Source organism: Microplitis mediator, chromosome 1 (genome assembly GCF_029852145.1).
Source record: "Microplitis mediator isolate UGA2020A chromosome 1, iyMicMedi2.1, whole genome shotgun sequence".
Classification (NCBI taxonomy): Eukaryota; Metazoa; Arthropoda; class Insecta; order Hymenoptera; family Braconidae; genus Microplitis; species Microplitis mediator.
In genome coordinates, this window is record NC_079969.1 from 21,205,113 (window position 1) to 21,222,916 (window position 17,804).

Consider the following 17,804-nt stretch of genomic DNA (forward strand, 5'->3'; position numbering starts at 1 on the left):
AATGAAAATAACTAAAAAACAATGCGGAATTTGAATTAACTTTATTTCAACTAATTTGTAGGAAATAAAATTGTCTATAAAAAAGATCCTATGACATTTTTTGATAAGTCTGATAGTTTTGCTGGAAAAGTAAAAAGATCTGGAAATTTATTATAGATTTGACTTCCAGCTCCGAATTGATGGATTTGTCAAAAAATGATAAGAGACCTTTTTTGTAGAGCGTTAAATTCTCTACAAGAATATGCTATGGACTCATTTGTATGACGTGCGAATGCCGAGCTAGAAAAATAAAAAAATATAAAATTTTTTTTCCCATGTTATTTAAATGGGAAATGGAGAATTGCAAATAGGCACCTCTTAATATTAATATTAAGAGCTCAAATTTTAATAGAATTTTTTTTTCATCTTCTCAAACAATATTTTCACTGTAACTAAAGAAAAAAAAAATAGTCACTTTTTTTGGCCCACCCTAGTGTATACTAAAATAGTTGACTTTGCTACGAAAAATAATTTTTAACTTCCTAGTGAATCAAAAGAAGATTTTTAAAAAATTGGAAGTAATCCTAAAAGTCCAAGAACATAATAATGATTTGGTATGTATTTTAATAAATAGTTCTCTAAAATATTTGCACACATCGTAAAGTTCTTGTAGAAAATAATGCTTGCTTATTTATTTTTAGAAAGCGATATTAAAAACTTCAAATGATCGATTGGCAGAAGTTGGAAAAACTATTGCAATTATACTCCGATTATTGTTATCGAGAGATCTCGCAATGAATTGCACAGCTCAAAAAGCAATAAACGGCAAACATCTGATAAAAATGTTTTCTTTGCAAAAATTATTCCTGGTAATTAAGAATACAGGATAATAATATTTTATGAATATTAAATTGAGATGTTACTTACCCTGATAGCCATACCTTACTCAGTAAGTTCTGCAGTGAAACATTTTCGGCTAACTTAACGAGAAAGTTTCTGGCAAGCTTGGCTGGATAATACTTTCCTTTAAGTTGGCTTCAGAATACGGCAGTAGCTTGAATGTAACTTGACAGTAAAACTTGCCGTCAATTTGAAGTGAAACTTTCAATTAACTTAACCTCATTGTCTGACAGTAACACTTGTAGTCAAATTGAATTCAAACCCTATCCAAAAATTCCCATAGAATCCACTCAACTACGACAAAAACCGCATAGAAACCAATACAGTCTATAGGATTCTATGCGGTTTTTGTCGCAGTTGAGTGGATTCTATGGGAATTTTTAGATAGGGAAGTTACAGACAATTTACTGTCAACTTAAAGGTAACTGCTTGCTCTCCAACACTTTCCTTTAAGTTACCTTTAGAATACGGCAGTAGCTTGTAGTTAACTTACGGTTAGGGTGGCTATCTGGGTATAAAATCAAAATTTTGATTATTTGCCAGACATTTTATTGTCGGAAACAAATGTCTCAACAAATGTCTCATTAAAAAATTGTCATATTATTTAATATATATATATGTTTATTGGAACTATATGCACAATTAAATATTTATAGGTTTCATATCAATAGCTTGATCAGATCAAATCATATACACTGGTCACAGAAATTAAGGGATAGAAAAAAAATCCGAAATTTTTAGGTGATTTTCAACATGCTGTAACTCGGTGAAAAATGGTCGTATAAAAAATCTAAAAAAAGCAAATTGTAGCCTTAAGTTTCTAGTTTTCAGATCTGGACCTCAAAATTTTTTATCATGTACGGTTCCGGAGTAATCATAAGAAAACCAACGAAAAAAAAATTTTCAAAATTTTTGCTGGTCTTTCAATACCTCTATGGGCGACAATAAATTTTTTTGAATAATCCGACTGTCTGACTTTTCTCGGAAATTTTATGCCCTTTAATTTGGTGGCCTTAAAAAGTCTCTAAGACGATTTGGCGCCGAGTTATCATTGATCAAAGCAAAAAAGTCCATTTTGGCTTTGATAATCAATAACTCCGGATGTATTGGTCGTACAGAGAATGGAAGCAGGGTTTTGAAAACTGAAAAACATTCTCTATAAGGCAAAATTAGTGGCATTTGATAGAAAAATTTTTTTTAAAGCGATATTGTTTGGTAAAAAACAGGTCAAAATTCACAAATTTAAGGATATTCGGAAATCTTGCTATAACTTTGGATATAAAGGATGAACAAAGGATATCTTCGACTTTTTTTCAACCTCAGAGTGTCCTGAAAAAACCCTGAAAATTTCAAATCGCTGCGATTTTTCTTTCTTAGTGCCCCGAAGCTTTAAATTTATCGATTTTGTCAAAAATCACCATAATTGGTAGTTTCTCGGTTGTTGTTCATTTTTTCGATTTGAAAATGTTTTTTTTACCGATAATCTTCATTTCTTCGATCAAAAAGATCGATTATCGAAAAAAATTGAAAAAAAAAAATATTGAAAAAAAATTTTTTTTTTTTCAAAATTTTTTTTTTCAAAAATTTTTTTTTTTCAAAATTTTTTTTTTTGTTGTATCTGCAATAATTCATCATTGTCAAAAAAAATTCCTAAAATTTTTTTTACCGCCGGCATTAGAGTTACCCAAAGGGTATGTTTGTTAAGTTGACATTTGAAACAGATGCAGTTACAGCGGTAAAAAAAATTTTAGGAATTTTTTTTAACAATGATAAATCATTGCAGATACAACAAAAAAAAAAATTTTGAAAAAAAAAAATTTTTTAAAAAAAAAATTTTGAAAAAAAAAAAAAATTTTTTTCAATATTTTTTTTTTTCAATTTTTTTCGATAATCGATCTTTTTGATCGAAGAAATGAAGATTATCGGTAAAAAAAACATTTTCAAATCGAAAAAATGAACAAAAACCGAGAAACTACCAATTATGGTGATTTTTGACAAAATCGATAAATTTAAAGCTTCGGGGCACTAAGAAAGAAAAATCGCAGCGATTTGAAATTTTCAGGGTTTTTTCAGGACACTCTGAGGTTGAAAAAAAGTCGAAGATATCCTTTGTTCATCCTTTATATCCAAAGTTATAGCAAGATTTCCGAATATCCTTAAATTTGTGAATTTTGACCTGTTTTTTACCAAACAATATCGCTTTAAAAAAAATTTTTCTATCAAATGCCACTAATTTTGCCTTATAGAGAATGTTTTTCAGTTTTCAAAACCCTGCTTCCATTCTCTGTACGACCAATACATTCGGAGTTATTGATTATCAAAGCCAAAATGGACTTTTTTGCTTTGATCAATGATAACTCGGCGCCAAATCGTCTTAGAGACTTTTTAAGGCCACCAAATTAAAGGGCATAAAATTTCCGAGAAAAGTCAGACAGTCGGATTATTCAAAAAAATTTATTGTCGCCCATAGAGGTATTGAAAGACCAGCAAAAATTTTGAAAATTTTTTTTTCGTTGGTTTTCTTATGATTACTCCGGAACCGTACATGATAAAAAATTTTGAGGTCCAGATCTGAAAACTAGAAACTTAAGGCTACAATTTGCTTTTTTTAGATTTTTTATACGACCATTTTTCACCGAGTTACAGCATGTTGAAAATCACCTAAAAATTTCGGATTTTTTTTCTATCCCTTAATTTCTGTGACCAGTGTATAAACTTATGCACGACTATACATGAATTTATATTAGCCATGTCTGATCAGGTCTAATTATATATAGGCCTATATCTAATTATGTATGGGTTTGTATCAGTCGACTGATTAAAAAAAATGATTAAAAATGATTTCACACGTTAAATGTCCATAAGAGACAGGATTAGAAATGATTTGAAGGATTAAAAAGTATTTTAAATGATTAAAAAACAAATCATTTTAAATACTTTTTAATCATTTTTTTTAATCAGGGTCATGTCTGATCAGATCTAATCATGTATAGACTTATATATGATTATATATGGGGTTATAACAGCCAGGTATGATTATATCTAATTATATATAGACTCATCTATAACCAGATCTGATCATATCTAATCTATACTAATATATAAATCTATAGGCTCTGTCTGTACATTGTGTTTTTATTTCGAATTATGCGTCAAATATCATTTTTATGACCTACTAATACTGTATTTACCCTTTTTGGAATTTTTGTCTGTCTGTCTCTCTGTCTGTTTGTACCTTTATAACTGATCAACCACTCATCTGATTGAGATGAAATTTTTTATGCATATACAAGATGCTGTCACTTAGAATATAGGCTACTTTTTAAATTAAATATAAATCAGAATTTGGGTATATAAATTATTTTTCTAAAAGTACAATAAAAAAACAGTTAAATTACAGCCATCAATTGTTTTTATTCCATCAGCGTCAATTGTTTCTATATAACGCATATCAATTGTTTTTTATATTTTTTTTCATAGATTAGATTTTGTTTCATTTATCGATTGTTTCTGTCAATTAAATTGATAGGTTATCCCAATGCCTTATTGAAGAACTAAATAACTTTATTAAACCGTCAAAATAAGAGTGTCTCATCTGACTTATTTGTAACTAAGTAAGAATGTAAATCTATTTAATTTATTACTTGAATTTTTTTAATTTGTTGTATGATATATGGGATTAAAAAGACAAAATAACATATCTTACACAATATGTAAAATAAATGAAGATCATAACCTATAAATAATCATTTATATTAATATAAATAATTATTTATCACCCGTTTTTGTGCACCTTTACTAATATATAAATCTATAGGCTCTGTCTGTACATGGTGTTTTTATTTGGAATTATGTGTCAAATATCATTTTTATGACCTACTCATACATTATCTACCCATTTTGGAATTTTCGTCTGTCTGTCTCTCTGTCGGTTTGTACCTTTATTACTAATTAACCACTTATCTGATTGAGATGAAATTTTTTATACATATACAAGATGCTGTCATTTAAAATATAGGCTACTTTTTGAATCAATTGTTACTCAGGATTCGGGTATTTGAATTATTTTTCTAAAAGTATAAGAAAAAAACAGTTAAATTACAGCCATCAATTGTTTTTATTCCATTAGCGTTAATTGTTTTTTATATTTTTTTTATCGATTAGATTTTGTTTCATTTATCAATTGTTTCTGTCAACTGAATCGTATATCACAGTTTATTAAACAGTCAAAATAAAAGAGTCTAATCTGACTTATTTGTAACTAAGTAAGAATGTAAATCTATTCAATATAGTATCTCTGGAACTACAAGGCTTACGGATTTAAAATTCAGCGTGAACGTTTGTGATGTCATGTAGGTATTCTTCATAAGGGCTTTAATAAAATTTACTCCTAACAGGGTTTGCGTGGGCTTCAAGCGTTAATATGCTTCCGTTTTTCAAATACATACGTTACAGTGTTGAAATTCGGCATGAACGTTTATTATGTCATTTAGGGATCCCTCATGAAACGACTTTAATAAAATCAAAACTCCTAAGAGGGTTCGTGGGGCGTTAAAGGTTAATATGCTTCCGTTCATTGAATGTATATGGTACAGAGCTTAAATTCGGCATGAACGTTAACTTTGTCATGTACACAGAAAGAAAAATTCTCGACTGAAAATAAATATTCTTGATTCAAGAAAATTTTTTTGGAAACCTAAATTTTCTCAGATAAAGTAGAAATCTTCTCCGACCAAGGCAAATTTTTTTTTAACCAAGACAAATTCTCTTGGCTCAAGAAAATCTTGATTTGATTCCCGAAAACATTTGGCTTCCAAAATATTTTCTTAATTTAAGATAACTTTAGTTTCTGTGTAAGTATCTCTCATAAATCGAATTTAATAGATTCAACTCCTAAAGGAGTTTGCGGGAGTGTCAAACGTTAGTGTATTCCCGTTTTTTTAATATATGTGTTACAGAGTTTAAATTAAGTATGACGATTAATTGTATCGTCTACTTATGTACTATACTGAAAAAAAAAATGTTCCCAAGTATAAATACTTCATTTAAAAAAATATTTACTCGGCACTATACAAACAAATCATATTCTTAATCATAGAAAATATGTACTTCAACCGAGTAATATTTTCTTGATTCAAGAATTTCTATACTTATTTTAAGAAAATATACTTGATCGGAGTACATTTTTACTGAGATTAAAAAAATATTCACTCGGTATGATACAAGCATTTATATACTTGAAAAAAGTTTTTTTTCTCAGTGTAAAATGGGTTTCAAAGGTACGATATTAATTTTTTATACACCCTTTAACTGAATTACTTCAATGAATCTATGTTAAAGAAAAAACAAAAAATAATTACATTTCAATCAAAATATTATAAACTCCGTCTTTTATCCGTGATCTGATAAAGGAGACGCGTATGTTTTCAACTCAAAAAAAAAAAAAGCAAATAACATTTTCGTCTCATCGTTATGATTGTGGTGTAATTATTTCTAATTGCATTTTGTCATTAGTTCTTTATAGCTTATTACAATAATATCAATACAATTGCCGAGGAAGTCATCGGTCAAAGCCATAGTTATAGAAATATTCTTAATCATGAAATAAAAAAATCATCACTTAACTGTAATTTACGCCCAGCGAAGCGGGCAGGTAACGGCTAGTTATATATAGACTCATATATAATCAGACCTGATCATATATAGACTTATATATGGTTATATATGGGGTTATAACAGTCAGGTACGATCAGATCTAATTATATAATTATATATAATCCCATGTATAATCATGTATGATTTCATGTATAATTGTATATAATTATATATGATCATATATAATTAGACAAAAACTTTTTTCATCGGGTCCTTCCATAAAATAATCAGTTATTTCCCAATTGTGGGAATAAACAAACAATGCCTCTTCAAAAAATCAAATATTACACAACTATTTACCTGATTGGGCATTTTAGCTAGGACCTTCTTAAAATAAATTTCACTCTAGTCGGACTAACGGTTAGGGTCGTTCTATGAGACCCGATCAGTTTTTCAAGCTCTATCCCGCTTATGCAGTCAAACGTACTCCCCAATTGGGTAGTCAAATGTTTTTCTGGTTGTGTCAGGTATTTTAGCTGGGCGATTACAAAAAAACTCAATCAGGTTTCTGAATTCTTACCTGATCGTGTATTTGAACATACACCTGATCGGGTCATTATAACTCTATGTCTGATTACTTACCCGACCGGACTTTTTTCCGGAGCCATCTCAAAACGCATTACATTCTAATCGGGTGAATAATCGGGGCGATTTCTCTGGCCCTTATTTCAAATCAGAAAAATTATATGAAGCCTGATCAGGTGCATGGAATCATTTCTACCATTAAATTTTTAATACGGGCATTAAGCCTCTCTCCTATCTCTATTATGGTGTTTTTTTTAGAAAAATTATTTTTTGCTTTTGGGTCTCAAGAGCTTTCTTTGGGTATAAAAAAATTCCCTTGTTTGGAGAAACTTATTATTTCAAGTATAGATCTGCCTCAAACGGGGGTCCCCTTTTCCATTTAAATAGCATGGGGAAAAAATTTCTTTTTACAAAAAAATTTTTTGCTCTCTGACAAACAATGATTAAAATTTTTTCAGAAGTAATTTTTATAGGAAATTTAATTGTCTACAAAATCACTCTGATATAAAATTTTCGTCAATCTAACAGTTTCATAGTTAAAAGCTGCCATAGATGATTATATTTTATACGGCTCAATAATAAAGAAATCACTTTATGTTTCTTATTTATATCTTTTTTGATCGTTTTTAGGAAAGAAGAAAATTATTTATCACTGTTTTAGTATGTTTTCATATATTTTAATAGACCGTAATTCTAAAAATATAAAGAAAGTGTTGAACATCGAGATTGTTTTCTTCGATTCTTTGCTTAAGATCACGAAAAAAAAAAAATAATATCTTTTCTAAATTCAGATCTCAATGGATATAGATATAGATAGAGCACTCGGCGCGTAACCAACACAGTCTGGGTTCGATTCCCAGTTCAAACTATCCATATTTTTTTCAATTTTTTTATAGACTTCCCATTGAGAAGATTCTTTCCTTATTCTACCAAATCCCCTTCTATCCTAATTCTCCTTTCTTATAATACGGAAAAGTGTAGATAGTCTCGTATGTGTATACAAAAAAACATATACTGTTTTGCAGTATTTTAATTATTTACGATTTTCCATTATTGCGCACCTGCGCAAGGATGACACGAAAAATCGTGAAGCGATCCACCATTTTTAAATAATTTCGAAAAAAAAAAATCTCAATGCTCAACATTTTCTTTATATTTTCAGGGTAAATGTCGACTCACTACATATCGATACTGCCATTCAAATACCTCGTATCCCACAATTGGGAAATTTGTCAGGAGACGATAAAAACGTTTCACGATCGGCAAAGAAAATTATTTGTAATATGTTTACATTGGTATAACCTTCAAATTTATTTTCATGTTTTTCATAAAATACAGACATTTGTAGTGAATAAATAATTTTGAATTATATACTGTAAGAAGAGTAAAAAATTATGTATAATTACCTACTTACTGATATCGTTATTTACTTCCTAAAAATTAACTTAAAGTTGAAAATGTTAAGCGTGACTGAACCTATGCGAATGTGGGATACGACATATTAGAATGGTGCGAAAGTCCGCGTATGGGATACGATATTAGAATATTTTTTATTGATTTCTTAGAAACGAATTAAACGATCGACTCCAAAATCTAATCAGCTCTAGAACTTGATAAAACGCGTCGATTGCCGCCTCAACCATCAATATCGGTTAATTCGTTCGTGAGATATCGTGGGAGAAAGAAATGCTAAAAAATGGTTTTTTAACTTCCCACTAAGAAAATTGAAAATTTTCAAAAATTCGAGAAGTTATTGGTTTCGGTCCGATTTACGAAAATTGAATTTCTAAGAGATCTTGACGTTTTGAGCTTCTAGAAAGCTATTCTGACTAATTTTAAGATGATGTCAGAATGTATGTATGTACGTATGTAAAACACCTGTATCTTTTGAACGGATGAACTGATTGTGATCGTCAAGGTGTTATTCGACGCGGTTTGTCAATATCTTGAAGCTGTGAAAAATTGAGATTGCTCGGTAGGGCTCGTTCAGAGATATTCTAAAAATAAAATTATTTCAAAAATGTTTTTTTTGGATAATTTCTAATGTGCTCGATGGATTGATTCCAAAATCAACTATAGGCTCTAAAACTTTATGAGCCGCGTCGAATGCCACCTCAACCATTAAAATCGGTTTATTCGTTCGAGAGAAACCGTTGTCGAATAAATTAAAAAAAAATGTTTTTTTATTTTTTTTTTGAAATATCTCAAAAACGACTGGATAAATCGAATTCAAATTTTGGTCAGCTTTAGAATTTGATAAAACTCGTCTATTGCCACCTCAACTCTATTCAAAAATTCCCATAGAATCCACTCAACTGCGACAAAAATCACATAGAATCCTATAGACTGAATTGGTTTCTATGCGGTTTTTGTCGCAGTTGAGTAGATTCTATGGGAATTTATGGATAGGGAACCGTCTCAATCGGTTTATTCGTTTGAGAAATATCGTTGATAAAACAAATAGTGAAAACTGTTTTTTTTCGAATATCTACAAAAAATTTGAATCGATCGATTTCAAAATCTAATCAGTTCTAGAACTTAATAATACACGTCGATTGCCACCTTAACCGTCTTAATCGGTCAATTCGTTTGAGAGATATCGTTGAAGAAAAAATGGTAAAAAACGTTTTTTTTTTCGAAAACAACGGCATACAAAAGTATTTTCGAGCTCGAAAAGCTCGAAAATGTATTTACAATAATGTTTTCGAGGTCCTTGAGCTCGAAAACTGCGGAAATTTTGGGGCTGGCCCGCAGGGTCAACCGATAGACAGATTTTTTTTTTTTTGGCTATACTTCCGAAACCTTCCACCCTCCTTGGATTCCCCTGTTACTTTATGAAAATATTTCTAATACCATAAGAAACAGCGTACAATATGTCTTTTTTGGCGACTAGAACGGAAACTATGAATTTTTTTTTTTTCTTTGATATCAATTTAAAAAAAATTTTTTTTTTCACAAACAAATGTGAAAAATATACCGGCACACAAATAAATGTGAAAAATTACGCCCTTTTTTTACTTATTTTGTGTGTTTCCGTTCTAGTCTTTTCACAATGGTACAGTGGAATCCAAGGGGGGGGGGTCGGACGTATAGCCTTTTTTATACCCAAGGAAAGCTTTTGAGATTCTAAGCAAAAAAAACACCCTAATCTTCATACGCTACACTTTTAATTGCGCTATCAAGAAAGCGAGAAGGTGAATAAACTCTCATGATGTGTTCCATTACTGTCGCAATTCTTACTTAAGTTTCTGGTGCAACACGCTGCATTATACACTACTAAACTTTTACAAGTATTGCTGGTTGCTTTGCACGAAAACTTGCCGTCAATTCGAAGTGAAACTTTCAATCAACTTAACGTCATTGTCAGACAGTAACACTTGTAGTCAAATTGAATTATAGTTACAGACAACTTACCGTTAACTTAAAGGTAACCGCTTGTTCTCCAACACTTTCCTTTAAATTGCCCCTAATAGCCACTTTAGCTTGAAATTGGCAGTAATTTGATGTTGAAATTTTCTGACATCTGCTGCCTAAATTTGCCGACAATTTCACAGCAAAAGTTGAAAAGAAAAATTTGCGGTTAATTTTTCTTCAATTTAGAGGTAACTTTTTACGATCACAGAAAGTCGGTAATTTTCTTTTCTTACCATTTCAGAAGGTAAGCAAATTAGAAATGTCTACAATTTGAGGATAGAAAAATACTTTACAATTTTTCAAGTCAAATTAACAATAAATCGACATAAAATTTGCCTGAAAATTTACGGCAACTTTTTTCTAGTCAACTTTTCAAGTACCCTGATAGCCACACTCTAAATACAATTGCTTAGTAAGCTCTGCAGTGAAACACTTACGGCTAACTTAACAACAAGTTTCTGGTAAGCCTTGGCTGGATAAAACTTGCGTGCAAGTTGATGCAAATCTACTGCCGTCATCTGAATGTAAGTTGACAGAAGAGCTTGCCGCCAATTTGAAGTGAAGCTTTCAATCAACTTAATGTCATTTTCTGACAGTAACACTTGCAGTCAAATTGAATTCAAGTTACAGACAATTTACTGTCAACTTAAAGGTAACCACTTGTTCTCCAACACTTTCTTTTGTTACCTTCAGAATACGGCAGTAGCTTGAAGTTAACTTACGGTTAAGGTGACTATCAGAATAAATTTGCATTCTAATTCATGAGTGTAAATGTAGAAGACATCAGACAAATTTAAAATTTAAAATAAATAGAGGAAATAATTAAAAAAAGAAATTTACAAAAAAATTGCTCTTATTAATTTCAAAATTTTTTAAATGCGCATTTTTTAAAAATTTTATTCGATTAATTATTTACTCTATTTATTTATTATTTAAAATTTGTCTGATGTCTGCTACATTCACATTCATTCTAATTCGGGTAGTAAATTTACGTCAAATTGAATAGCAAGTTGCATACAAATTGTCGTAAAAAACGGAAAGTCCGAAGTTGACGAAAATTTGAGAAAAAATTCAAAGGAAACTTTTGTAAAGTAAGCTTTTGCTAAAGCAGACTGTAATATTGATAACACTTGTAGTCAAATCGAATTCAAGTTACAGACAATTTCCTGTCAACTTAAAGGTAACTGCTTGCTCTCAACACTTTCCTTTTGGCTTTAGAATACGGTAGTACACTCATTGTCATTAATGCCTGGTCCCCTGCATGGCTAAGATTCTGTAGTCTGGGGGACCAGGCATTAATGACAACGAGTGTAGCTTGAAGTTAACTTGTGGACAGTGCAGCCAGATCGCGGACGAAAAGTTCCCCTTCCCAAGCATCGTTTAAGCTGTGAGTGATGCTAAAATGGTGCTTGGGAAGGGGAACTTTTCGTCCGCGATCTGGCTGCACTGCTTGTGGATAAGGTGGCTATCAGGGTAGGAATTCGATTAATGGCTCGATCGGTAATTTTATCATTCAACAAAAATATATATAATTCTCTATACTGCATGCAATTCTTATGTATAGTTTGTTTTTAAGTGATCAATGCTGCCAACATATTTTTTGAAAGTTGGAATTTGCGTCACTCCCATTTCCAATGCTCCAAGTCGATGAGTGTGAATGTAGCAGACATCAGACAAATTTGAAATTATAAATAAATAGAGTAAATAATTGATAATATAAAATTAAAATAAAATGCTTATTTAAAAAATTTGAAAATCAATCAGTCCATTTTTTATAAATATTAGTTTTTTAATTATTTACTCTATTTATTTATAATTTTAAATTTGTCGGACGTCTGCTACATTCACACTCATCCAAGTCAACATAAAATTTTCAAGGCCGCCAGGATTTTGTGAAATAGAAATAAACCTTTACAACTTAACCTCTCGTTATATTGGTCATTGATTGAGAGATTCGTTGTCAAATTTTTTTAATACAATAAATTTAATTATAAATAACAATGTCGAAATTAGTTCCATTGGTAATGACTGGAGCAAAAAGTAAGTAATAAATTATTCATTTTATTATTTATTAAATTAAATTTATTTTATAAATCTATTCTTGAATAAGACAGTGATAATTCTTACATAACATCAGTTATGTCTGATGTATTTAATCTTTCTGGTTTATTAAACCCGAACTTATTTGTTAGATTTATTTAATTAATTAATTATTAATATTGTTACCATTATTAATATCATTTGTTTTTTTTTTCTTTAATTAGAGGCTTACACTGTAGCCAAGCCAGAAGCCATAAGATTTATGCGATATGCTAAAGTGGAATTATCTCCACCAACTTTGGGAGATTTACCAGCAATTCGACAGGGTTTTGGTAAATTGATTCATGCAGCCAAGAGTGGAAGCTACAAAAATCTTACTGTTCGTGAAGCTTGGCTCAATACCCTAGTTTTTATTGAAGTTTGGTGCTGGTTCTTCATCGGTGAAGTGCTTGGCAAGAGGCATATCGTTGGTTACAAAGTTTAAATTGTCAATATATTTAAATATCTTGAAATGGATAGATGTCATTAATTAGATATATCTTTAATTATAATAAAAATAATGTTGAGAGTCATCAATAAATAAATAAATTGCCGTAAAACATTTATTGTCATTGGGTTTTTTCTATTTCATTTTAATTTTTTTTATCAGTTATTTATTTTGTTTTAGTTTTTGTGGCATAGGTAAAATATCTAGTTCCTGATCAGGGAACTAGTACCCGATCACTCCATGTATTTGTATACCTATATTTTGTAAAATTTAGTAAATATAGATATAAAAATACATGAGTGATCGGATACTAGTTTCCTGATCGGGTACCGGGTCTCTTACAATCTATAAAAAGGTTTTAGAAGGATTTGATAGATCACACTAATCAAAATAATTGTAAAATTAAAACGGTTTTAAAAAAAAAATTTAACAGCAAACCCGGATCGAAAAATTTGATGTTTCATTAAATAAGAATTTTAGTTATTTCTATTCAATTTTACTCTTTATTTGTATATTTAATTAACATGTGAAATTGAATTGAATTTCACCTGTACTATTTTTTATTTAGAGTATTTTCAGACATTGTCAATAATTTTTAGTCCGGTTTCGGTCGCCTATAGATCAAAATCAGACTTTCTTCTCATAATATTTTGCCTTCTTTTGTTTTTATCCAAACCAGAATCAGACTTTTACTGCCTGTTATTTTCATTAGTGTGTTTTTAATCATCTTGAGATTAAAGACATTATAAAATTTTTGTAAAAATTTAAAGACACACGAATTAGTCCAAATACAATCTAGTTAGACTAAAATCAAATCAAATTTTTCGACCTGAGTATATGAATTAATAATAAATAAATGTATTTTATTTTTATCATACAAGACATAATATCAATTGGTAAGCAATATGTCTGTTACTTTACCAATTAAATTTATTATAATTAGTAATTTAACAACAATAAATAACAACATTACTTTTTACAGTTTTATAAATTCTATAACAATAATTTAAAATTAAAATAAAATTGGCAATACATTATTTAATACAAGTTGGCAGTTTTCTCAAATTTTGTAAATTGAAGTATTCGGTAATTTTTTCAGATCATTGTGTTCAAATCTAATGATAATAAATTGTTACATTTAAGGGTTTATTCCATTTAAATCTTGAACATATAAGTTTTGTTAAAATCAAGTCATCAACAATAAATATTATTGTTACAATTATATAAAAAAAAAAAAAATAAGTGTGATTGTAGCAGACATGAGACAATTTATAAATTTTAAATAAATTAAAATAATGAAATTGAAAAAAAGCGCGTACTGATTTTTCAATTATCTAAATACGCATTTTTTTTTAATTTCTACTCTACTTACATTTCATTTATTTATTCCAAAATTCAAAAAATTACTAATTGTCAGCTACATTCATACTCATAAAAAAAAACTTTATTACAAAACCAATAAAACTTTCGTAGTCTATTTCTTTAATTTGTTAAGGTTTTTTATGTATCGAAATTTAATTATTTTTTTAAATTTGGTTTTAAAACTGGGTGGATGTCTATTACACAGAGCCCGATGACGCAGATGTATTGATGATCCAGATTCCCGATGATACACGACTTTCTTACTTACTGACCGTAAATCTTAAATCAAAATAAAAATGTTGGATTCAAGAATTTCTAAGGATTTTTATAGAGTTTTTATAGAAAGTCCATTGAAAATCAGGACTCGTCATCATCTAAGAAAATCCATAGAAAATCAGGATTTTCCATCATCTAAAATAATCTATAGAAAATCTTGAATTCAAAATTTTCTTTTTGATTTAAGATTTACGGTCAGTAAGTAAGAAAGTCAACTGTGTCATCGAAATCTGGGTAATTGATTATCTGTATCATCAGGAATCTGAGTAATGGGAATATAAATATTTGGGATCTGGATCATCAATATATCTGCGTCATCGGGATCTGTGTAAGACATCCGCCTTTAAAACCCAGTAATTTTTTTTTACTTTCAATCACCAAATTAATTGATAAGTGTCAACTATTTTACAATTATTTATAATTAATTAAATACAGTGAAAAAACAAATGCAAATTTATATTATTTTCAGATGTTAAAATAAAAAGTAACATAATAAATTACTTTATTTTAATTATTGCCTTCCGGATAATTTTTTTCGTCGGAATTAATGACACCTAAATGTTGAACATTCCATAGATTCTTATATACAGATTTCGTTTTCCTTAATAATTCTTGATGCGTTCCTTTTTCAGCAACTTTTCCATTTTCTAACACTAGTATTTCGTCTGCATCCATAACTGTCGATAGACGATGAGCAATAACGATTGAAGTTCGTCCAACAGTCGCACGACGTAAAGCATCCAAAATATGTAATTCTGTTATTGAATCTAATGCTGATGTAGCTTCGTCAAATATCAATATCGGGCTATTTTTTAAAATAGCTCGCGCGATGGCAACTCTTTGTTTTTCACCGCCGCTCAATTTTAAGCCTCTTTCACCCACCGGAGTATCATATCCTTTAGGCCATTTAAGAATAACATCGTGCAAATTAGCCATCGCTGCTGCTTCGTAAACTTCATTTCTACTTTTATTTAAATTTCCATAACTCAAATTATAGTAAATCGATTCATGAAATAATACTGAATCTTGTGGTACAATAGCGATTGCTTGTCTTAATTCATTCAAATCGACACTAGAAATATTTTGATCATTTATTAAAATATTACCCTGCTGTGGATCAAAAAATCTGTACAATAATCTGACGATTGACGTTTTTCCAGATCCAGATCCACCCACAATAGCAACTTTTTTTCCACTTGAAATAGTAAAAGAAATGTTGTCTAGTATTTTTTTTCCTGGTATATATTGAAAACTGACATTATCAAAAAAAATATTTGACGTTGCTGGTGAAATAACAAAATGTTTAGCATTTGATTGATTTTCAATAGCTGGTGGTCGTGCCATTAATGAAAACATTGTTTGCATATCAATCAATGCTTGTCTAACTTCGCGATAAACAGATCCTAGAAATCCTAATGGTACTGATAATTGAAATAATAATCCATTGACCATAACTAAGTCACCAACAGTCATTGTTCCATTAGTTATATTTTTAGCAGCCATCAACATAATTAATGTCAAGGCGCCGCTAAAAATTAAATTCTGTCCAAAATTAAGTAATGCTAAACTGGTACTAGTTTTCAATGATGCCTCTTCATATTTTTTTAATGACGCGTCATATCTTTCAGCTTCAAATTTTTCGTTATTAAAATATTTAACTGTTTCATAATTAATAAGTGAATCGATAGCTTTATTACCAGCATCATTTTCAGCTTTATTCATATAAACACGAAATTTAGTCCTCCATTGAGTTATACCGAGAGTAAATGCTGTATAAATACCAACGCATCCTAAAGAAATTGCTGAGTACTCAATTCCACAATTAATTCCTAATATCGTACTGACTAATGCCAATTCAAATATTGTTGGCACGACATTAAATACCATTGCTGATAAAACAAAGTTAATTCCACGACTTCCTCGGTCAATAGTCTTCGACAACGCTCCTGTTTGTCTTGTCAAATGAAAAGATAAATCAAGATTGTGTAGATGTTGGAAAACATTTCTAGCAATTTTACGTATTGAATTCTGTGCAACTTTTGAAAACACGGCATTTCTTAATTCATTTAAACCAGCAGCGCTACAACGCGCGATACCGTATCCTAAAAGAAGTGAAGTTGCTATTGTGATAACTGTATCTGGTGCTGTATTTAAACTAAGAATCGCATCACCTCCAGCTGATACTGATACCTCATTAAGTTTATCAATTGCGTGTTTAAAAAAAAATGGTACTGTAACACTTACTACCTTTGAACCAACTAATAAACCAACTGCTATTTTGACTCTTTTACGTATTTCTGGATCATCTTCTGGCCAAATGTAACTGAGCATTGCTTTTATCATCTCCGAACTTGTTATCGGTGGATTATCTTTTAAATTAAAAGTTTTTTCCCCTAAATTGGATACTCCTGGATGGAAACAATTTCGTTTTTGTTGCCCAGGTTTGTTACCAGTAACTCCATCAACAATCAATGAATTTTTTACAGGTGTAATTACAGATTTAGCTTGTGGAATATTTTGTTTTGCTTGGGCTCGGTCAATACTATTTCCACTACTGGACCTCGTAACGATTATTGACTTATATTTTGAAAATATGTTATAATAAATTAGATGGTTACTTGGAAAAATTATTTTTTCTCCTATTTTTATTTGATGTTTTGTCAACCGAGGAAAACTGTTACATATTAATCGAGTCACCATGATTAATTATTTGTAAACACTGTTGCTTACCATGTACACTTTAGCACGTGCTAAATATATTAATTAATACTTAACTATTTATTGAGTTGTTATCTATAAATATAATTGCTGATAAGTATAAGGTTTCCATGCAATAATATATTTAAAAAAATAAATAAAAATAATTTTATAACCTGTTATCTACGAATGTTTGATTGGTAAAGTGCAGATACGAGCGATAAAAAACTCAATAGATCACATATTTGTAAATTTTGTTGATGTAATTTTAAAATAAATTTTGTAATAATTAAATTTTAAATATAATTTTTATTTTTGCAATTCAATTTTCTTAGTACTTGCTCATTAAATTTTATGTTGATATTTTTAAATATCTATTAGAAAATTTCTGTCTTATCGACAGCTAAAATACACATTATGTAAATATAAATATATAAATAAATTTTTTTGATGAATGTTGATGACGATG

The 17,804-nt window shown here is 29.7% G+C and overlaps 2 protein-coding genes and 1 long non-coding RNA gene across 3 annotated transcripts; 2 read left to right on the plus strand and 1 right to left on the minus strand.

Moving 5' to 3' along the window:
• Positions 1 to 525: 525 nt before the first annotated feature.
• LOC130678256 (uncharacterized) lies at positions 526 to 8,314 on the plus strand. The gene is made up of 3 exons (XR_008991778.1): positions 526 to 593; positions 681 to 848; positions 8,222 to 8,314. It is a non-coding gene; the product is annotated as an uncharacterized LOC130678256 (long non-coding RNA).
• A 4,037-nt stretch (positions 8,315 to 12,351) lies between these two features.
• LOC130678255 (ATP synthase subunit g, mitochondrial-like) lies at positions 12,352 to 13,116 on the plus strand. Its single transcript, XM_057485371.1, has 2 exons — positions 12,352 to 12,513; positions 12,738 to 13,116. Exons 1-2 carry the CDS (start codon positions 12,474 to 12,476, stop codon positions 12,995 to 12,997), a joined length of 300 nt encoding a protein of 99 aa, XP_057341354.1. The 5' UTR covers positions 12,352 to 12,473; the 3' UTR covers positions 12,998 to 13,116.
• Positions 13,117 to 13,128: 12 nt separating this feature from the next.
• LOC130678247 (iron-sulfur clusters transporter ABCB7, mitochondrial) lies at positions 13,129 to 17,734 on the minus strand. Its single transcript, XM_057485355.1, has 2 exons — positions 17,512 to 17,734; positions 13,129 to 17,431 (listed from the first exon to the last, which is right to left on the minus strand). The coding sequence occupies exon 2, from the start codon at positions 17,336 to 17,338 to the stop codon at positions 15,146 to 15,148; it is 2,193 nt and encodes a 730-aa protein (XP_057341338.1). The 5' UTR covers positions 17,339 to 17,431; positions 17,512 to 17,734; the 3' UTR covers positions 13,129 to 15,145.
• Positions 17,735 to 17,804: the final 70 nt, after the last annotated feature.